The following is a 7,985-nucleotide window of genomic DNA, read 5'->3' on the forward strand; positions in this document are numbered from 1 at the left end:
ATTATGGAAGAATTCCCCTACATCTGTTTTATGATTATCTGCTAGGTAAATGACTGCTGTATTGGTGATCTAGTAGAAGTGAATTAATGATTTATTTGCTTTGATTAATTAAATGTATGTTATTTATTTATTTAACGTATATATAGCCATTACATTTTGCCATACATGATGTGCATACAAAAAACATTTAAAACTTGTTAAATTGTGTCATTTTATAAAGTTGTGGGCTTCGATAAATGAAAATGTATAATGTAAAAAACTGTCCAGATCAGCTCAAGAGCTAGAAGTCAATTTTACTTATACAGCACATAGACTGTATGATACAGCCTAGTATCATGAATCATAAATTTGCCTCAAGGGGCTTATTCAGCATATGACACCCTATTCTTTGAGCCTCAGTTAGGAAAAGGAAACTATGAACTAAGACTGCAACCACTGCACCAAATAGCTAACTACAGCCAAGCACTCTCACCCAGCGGCACTCTGGCAGGTACGGCCCTGCGGTCGATCCAGAAGGACACCCAGGACAGCATGACCATAAGAGTGGCGGGGAAGTAGGTCTGCAGCAGGAAGAAGAAGATGTGCCGCCGCAGAGTGAAGTTGATGTACAGACGGTTATACCAGCCTGGAGACAGGGAGGAAGTTAGAAGTGGCATAGGCCTGAGATACTGTAGGTCTGAAACAAAAGACAGCTGTCAGTACCTGTGCTGCTGTAGAAGGCCAGCTTGGTGGTGGTGTGGAACTCCCAGATGAGGAACTGGGAGAGAGAAATTCTCTCATCTGTGTTTAATGACCTGTTCCCTTCCTTCCAGTACAGCATCAGGTCATCATCTGTATACGCATCTGGAGAGACAAAGAGCATAAACTGAGTAACTGCGGCCCACATTATAACACCAGAGAGAAGATTCTGTACAATACAGTAAAAACACCATCCACAATCTCTGATTATTTATGACAATTTAACCACATTTCCATAATCTAGCATATTCACACAATAATGAAAAACTGTGTAACTGTAGAGGAGAACTTGATCACATCAGTCACTTACAGCTCTCTATCTCCAAAGAGCACGTCTGCGTATCGAGTGGAAAGCGACTCAGGTCCATGCTGCACATGGCTGTGACTGTCACCCTGCAATGACAATTAGCTGTAGTAATGTGATGACAAAATGCTGCAGAGAAATTATTTGTTATACTCTTGGGATATTTTTTAAAGATACAAAAGGTAAGAACTGCTGTTGCATTTCTTCCATAGCACAAAACAATCTCACTGTATCTGTAATCGGGTTAACAAGGTTGTTCTTCTGGGCTAAATGCTAACAAAGGAGGGGGCTGCGGAGGTGAGTGACCAGGCAGTGACTTTTGCTTATTTGCCCATATGCATGTCTAACCTTCAGAGACTGACCCCTCAATATTCACAGGCAAACACTGTGTGAGTCAGGGGTTTGAGGAGAGATATGGTTTCCGGCACAGAGATGAATAAATGAAAATACATAATCTCAGCTCACAGGATGAGAGGAGGCCACATGGTCCACGGGCCAGGTCTACAAACTGTCATCCTCACATGCCAATCTGCCTTAGTCTGGAAAATCTCCAACCAATACCAACCCCACACAGATTAACCCAGGTCATGTGATGAATATACTTATATCTGCTGTTAACCATCACATACTCTTCCCTCATACACACAGTACAGCCACCAGGTAGCAAAGTACCACAGTCCACATCAAGATCAGGATCAGGATGTCGATTTGAGTCCCAATTAGATCACCGACTTAAGCTAATGAGAGCTTTATCCGACCATTTCTACTGATTAATAGGCTCCTGCTATCAATCACCAATCATCAGCGAATGTTGGTGAATTCAGATCTGTTTTGATTTCTGTTCCGGTCTGTCAGGAAGGCAGCACTATGCTCGAGTGCTCACAACAGGAGGCAGATGGCCAGCTGTTAATCTCTGCCAGGCTCTGTAATGTGGATTACAAAATCAACTATCTTGCCTTGGAGCCTCTAGTTGCTCGCCAAAATTACAAGGTCTTGCTCAGCAGCATTAGTGGCCACAATTGGCAGAGCGTTATCCCCTTAAATACACATCTTGTACTGTGGCAGCTGGTGCCACTTTGTCTTTGCGGGACAGCCAGTGGTAATTACATCCCTGAAACACCCACTAACATCATAACCTGCCCCACTTCCACAAACCACCTCCATTCTCTATCCATCCACCAAATGCGCTCGAACTTTCCCCTCTTTTCCCATGTCCTGGCTGCCCCACCCATCTGCAAACCTGTTCCCACAACGCTGCAGCACATACACCCTAACCCTGTTCCTGTTCCCCAGTCAGTTGTCAGATCTGACCACCGTTATGCAGATATTATGAGTTGTGGGTATCAAGATAAACAGCTGGGAGAACTAATTCTCCAGTCTGGTGCCAGTAAACCATTGGAGAAGAAGAGGACACAAATGGAGGCCAATCAAACCTTAAACGGTAGTAAATCATGTTGAAAATATGATGGAAATATGGAATATATGTGTGTCTTTTGTTTTATTTTGGGGAAGGTTAGTCTCATTGCTCCACACAGATCTGGGTCACATTCAGTCTGAAAACTGTGTTTTCCTACAGTTTTTAGGTGAAGTGATGAGTTTCCTCAAAATGGTGTGGTACAGGCTATAAGGTATATTTACTCTCATTTGGTGGGTGTGTCAGAGATGTTACCTAATCAGCAGTGACGTTTGTCTAAACGCTGTTGTATTAAAAAGACAGGGTGTTCAGTGCACCACTGTTTGACTGATGTTTTTTCGTCTGTTGCCATTTTCAGGGGAGTCTGGTTTTTGTGTTGGATTTTATTTTTATCAGTTCATCGACTTTTCCACATCTGGAAAGCATACAAGCTTTTTTGCGATATTTGGTCTTTTACCATTTTCAGCATTTCCACTCTTCGATGGATGGAGACGCATTGACTCACAGCCATTGATTAACAAGAAATAGTCCATCTTAACCGCCATTTTCAGTTGTTCTGACATATTAAGTGTTAGGCCCCAACCTTGGGAGTTAGCTGGAATCGCGAGATCACAAAATCACACAAGAATCCATCTTGTCAGGCTTCAAGCTATGTGCCTGTGTCCAACCACAGTGGTTTGGACCAATCAGCATCCTATTAGGAACTACTAGGTACAGGCATGGTTTAATGCTAGGTGTGTGTGATGAAATGTGTGTGAGAAGTTCAAAAACAACCATGGCGGCTGCTACAGAGGTTAGCATAGATGCTGCTAGCATCAGTTATATCAGAACTGGAGAGTATTACTTCATTGAAAGAAGAGCAATGGCTCATTTCACTGATCTAATTGGTTAAAGTTTGCCCATGGTTTCTGCTGCAGTCAGGTTAGTTGGGCCCTGCTGACCGGGGGAATTACCTGAGGCTGTAGAGGACTTTGCCATCTGGGTAAACCCGCAGCATGACATTGTCAGTGGTGGTGTCATGTGTGAAGGACTTCTTAGAGTGGACGAAAAACATGTCAGGAACCCAGATTTTCTTGACCAGGCGACCATCGAAGGTCATGCTCTGGTTGGTGTTGCTTCTGAAGGACAGACGTTCATCTTTCCAGTAGTGCCTCAGATACAGGGTCATAGTAAAGTCCTTAAACAAGGAAATACATGCCTGTTACACTACTACTCAACTAACAATATACACAAATAGTCCTACACAGTTTGGTCCATACATACCATATCAACTTCTGAAATTGCATCCAAACTTTCAACCTGAACATCCACTCCAACTGGAACCGCAGGCCCTGGAAGAATATGCAGCAGTACACAACAATGCATTAACCTGTAATTTGTATTGATATGAGTATTACTTAAAAATACAACAGTGGACAGTGACAGTGTGCAGATGTAGCCCAGGTACCTCATTCAGAACTGCCTGGATTATTTGTGTTTATATACCAATCCTTTTGCTTCAAACAATGGCTTCTGCTCTCTTTCATCCAAATCCCCATAAAAGCAGTTTGGTGCAGATTTCCCCCGAAAATGGCAAGGAGCCAGTGGAGTGAGTACTCTAATCCTAACTGACATTATAGTGGTCTTTTTATTTATTTTTTTAGGGCTTCAGATTCTCTATGTTTTCAAAAGGGACAACAATCATAGGATTCTTTGAGTCCTCCTGATGAATTAGTATAAAATTAGGGCTATAGTTAGTGTGAACACTGTCCTTGTCTTTCTCTAAGACTTATGGAATTACATTACTTTTTTCGAAAGTGTAACCACACCCAGGCTTAAAATCCTACTTGTGCTACCATCTAGTGGTTGCTGCATGCATCCGGCCTGTTTCTACAGCAGGCCAGAACACTGGCTCACGTTTTTTGTATGTTTTACTGCCACCGTAGCTTTTCTTTCGTACTTGGAAGGGGAGGGTGAAGCGAGGAAGTTGCAATCTGCAACAACATCTCTAGATGCCACTAAATCTTACAACCTGGCAAAAACAGTGGGCATCACTGTTTTTGCCTTGCTTTAATGAAGGGATTTTACTGTTAACCTTAACAATGGTTCCTCACCTTAACAAAGTAGTAGTTAAACACAAACCATAATCTCATCCTAGCAAAGTAAACCCAGACTAAGCTCTTTCCCCAGGCCTACTCTCAAAGGCAGCACAAAAACCCTGTGACATAGTGGTACAAATGGCAAATACAAATTTCTTCTCAACATTCAGGGTTCACTTGTACACATGAAAAGTGAGAAATGGAAACAGAGCTTGAGTTAAAAGTTCATGTTTCATGTTATTCTCAATTGGCCATGATTGTGAGTCTTAAAAGAAAGTTACAAAACTTGATCAGATGCAGCCCTCATGAAAGTTGTGAAGTAGGGAGGTATTTCAAATGCAGTTTGACAGCCTTAATTATACAAGTGGCACAGACGTATTGGTTTGGTGTCTCTTAGTGATTAGTAAACATTTTAAAAGACACCAGATTTTTACAGCAGATAGAGAGCCACTTTGGCAGTGTTTCTGGCCACCTGTTGAATACACACAGAGTCAAATATTAATTTACATTTTAGCAAGAGTTCAGTCCACAAACTCCTGAGAAAAATATTTGTTTTTGTTACTGCTAGATGCTTGAGTTTCTTCACAAGCCTCTCACTTTTACTCTCTGCTGTTTTCATGCTGGGCAGGTACCGTGCATGCTGTGCTGGAAATGATGAACAAACTGATGGGTTAAGCCAACCAATTATAAAGAAGACAGCCATGTGTGCATCTCATAAAACACCCTCGCTTGTTCCATTTTTGAGGACTGTATTTTTTTACATTACACCTTGCACTTACAGTGCAAACTCTCCATTTTCCTTTAAAAAACATCAACATTTAGCATATGAAGCCTCCAGTAACTAATCAGACTCAATCCAGATCAGATTTCCTGATGTAATTAGTCTTTTTAAGAACTCCATATGACATTCCGTATTTATAGGGGAAAAGCAAGTGTGAGAATCTAAAATGCACACAGATTTGGGTTTTGAGCGCTGTTAATGTGGCAGATTAAGACGGGAGTTATTATAACCTAAAGCTACAGACTGGGGCTGCTTGGTAATTAATCACTGGCCCACAGCAGCATGGCTCAGACATAATCCTGCTCTGTTATGTCATCTCTACAAACCAGTGCCAGACATGCCTACCTCCCACATTCAGATGAGCGTATAGATCAGATGTGGGTTGGGGTTTAGTGTAAAGTCTAAAAGAACACTTTGATGTGGCTAATGACTTGTCTGGACACTGATTAAACTGAAGACTCTTTGGATAGAGATCTCAGTCTGCTGGCCGCCTGCATTTATTGACACCGCTCCATTTAGTGTAGAGGTTGAACCTTCTTACCTCCAAATCCTGGTCGCATTGTAAAGTCATGGTCTTCTATCCTCAGCAGGTGCTCTGTCTTTGTACCCCAGGCTTTAGTTATATCTGGACTCCTCTTCAATATGGGGCTGAAAAAGAAAAGAGTTTATTTCTACATATGAAGTTCAGGGTCAGAAAGATGAACAATTCCTCAACTGTATTTTTAGCACTTTGTACTTACATAACACTACATTACTAATATGCACCACAAGTTTATCAGACCTTCTGTGCAACTACTGAATGAAACCTTTTCCGCTGTCTCTCTCTAGCTTATCCAGTGTTTACAAAGGTTTGCACATAATTGCACTAAATTAGATCCCTTTGATGTTAAAGACATATCAACTGAAATGCTGAGAAACAAACTGGCCTTCATGTTTCTGAGGTGTCATGCCACACCCATCACCTTACAGCAGCATGCTTGTGAAGTTCTGATCTAACTGATCAGCATATTTCAACTTGTCTACATTGTCTTTGTCTTCTACATTGTCTTGCTACTTGTAACCTACTGGTTGTGATTCACAAAATAAATGTATATAAACATTATGCTATGAGGATGGTGGGGTGGATGGATGGCTCAAACAAACACAGTACTTTAACCCAGGAGACCATCCTATGTGGGATGTCCCATGGGAAACCAAAAGTCAACACTGACTTGTCAGGCACGTTCTTTTCCTAAACCTAACCAAGTAGTTTTGCTGCCTAAGCCTAACCAAACGGCAACCTCAGCAAGCTTTATTTTGAAGTGTAACTGGATTTCCTTATCTATTATTGCTAACTTGTTCATGGAATGAGCACGTGTGGAAATATTGTCACTGACACATCCAGGCGAGGCAAAATGTGACAGGAATCATATTTCCATTTGAAAGAATATTCTGAAAGGTGCACCTTTCTAGTTCTGGGATTTGAGGTGCTGGGAACTTTCGTTAAAGGTGCTGGTCCATGTAAACTCGATCGCGGTTTGGCAAGTTTCCTTTAATCTTCTACAGTTCAGTTTTGGAGTCTGTATCTGCTGTAGCCTCAGTTTTGTGTTTTTAGCTGACAGGAGTGGACCGGAGTGCTAATAGAGGAACTCTTCTGCGCAGCACTGTTGCAATGCGTGGTTAGTTGAGTTACATAATGGCTAAACCTAACCAAGTATTTTTTGTGCCTAAAACAGACTGACCTTTTAAGGGCCACTGACCAAGGTGCTGTATTTAATCCAGTTTGCCCTTTGTCCTCTGACTTTGCTCATGAACAACATCCACAGGGTAATTGCTGATTGGATGTTTTTGCAAAATCCCAGGAGATCAGGTGTTTGTTGGATACTCCAACCACCCATCTGGCACCAACAACCCAGCCATGGTCTATCACTTGGATCACATTTCTTCCCCATTGTGTATCATTATACGTAGTGAGCTGCTGCCACGTGATTGAGTGATTGGATGCATCCCTGTTGATCCCCCAACCTCCAGCCTTGTGTGCATTATGTATGTAGCCTGTTGCCTTCACAGTCTTCAACATGACCCCAGGTTCAGTTATTGCGTCATTTGATTAGACTATGTGTGTATTTTCCTGTGTGTGTGAACACTCTGATGGTTGCTTGATCTATTTAGCAACTGATAATAGGCTTTTCAGTGTTGTGTACAGTTGACGGCGACCCAGCCGTGTGATTTTGTGCAGTGCGGCTGGTTATCATCATATCGGGTTTATGCAGTGAATAATCTTATGAATTTCCTCATTCTGACAGATAAGAATGGATTATATTGGGCTTAGTAAGATACACAGAAGCAGCCCATCATCGTCAGTACATGCTGCAAACAATAGTGTGATTAAAATATTGACCATGTGCCTCTATGTCCAGTTACGCTGCTTTAATCTCCACTATAAGATTCTCCTATATAGCCTCTGTTATTGTTCTAATTGAACTAGAGAAAGGTTTTTAAAACGCATACACAAACACACACACACACTCGTCATACCTGCAAATCTTACGATGGGGTTCTTCTGTCAAAGGCTTTTCTCTTCTGGATCTGAAAGGAGAGAACATACAAGTGATTTTTTTGCATGTTTGTCACACTTAAGTGTTTCGGAACATCAAACCAATTTAAACAATAGTCAAGGACAACCTGAGT

The 7,985-nt window shown here is 41.7% G+C and overlaps 1 protein-coding gene across 1 annotated transcript in view; it reads right to left on the reverse strand.

Annotated features, from left to right (window-relative positions):
• Window positions 1-387: 387 nt before the first annotated feature.
• LOC118340787 (gamma-aminobutyric acid receptor subunit rho-1-like) overlaps window positions 388-7,985 on the reverse strand; it is a 13,662-nt gene continuing 6,064 nt past the window's right edge. The window contains exons 2-8 of the mRNA XM_035678926.1: window positions 7,833-7,883; window positions 5,857-5,963; window positions 3,720-3,787; window positions 3,410-3,633; window positions 1,049-1,131; window positions 703-843; window positions 388-625 (exon numbers count right to left, since the gene is read on the reverse strand). Of these exons, the coding sequence (XP_035534819.1) occupies window positions 453-625; window positions 703-843; window positions 1,049-1,131; window positions 3,410-3,633; window positions 3,720-3,787; window positions 5,857-5,963; window positions 7,833-7,883 (847 nt within the window). The 3' untranslated portion in view covers window positions 388-452. The remainder of the gene's footprint in view (window positions 626-702; window positions 844-1,048; window positions 1,132-3,409; window positions 3,634-3,719; window positions 3,788-5,856; window positions 5,964-7,832; window positions 7,884-7,985) is intronic.

Source organism: Morone saxatilis, unplaced genomic scaffold (genome assembly GCF_004916995.1).
Source record: "Morone saxatilis isolate NCDOM2014 unplaced genomic scaffold, NCSU_SB_2.0 Contig7, whole genome shotgun sequence".
In the NCBI taxonomy this organism is placed as follows: Eukaryota; Metazoa; Chordata; class Actinopteri; family Moronidae; genus Morone; species Morone saxatilis.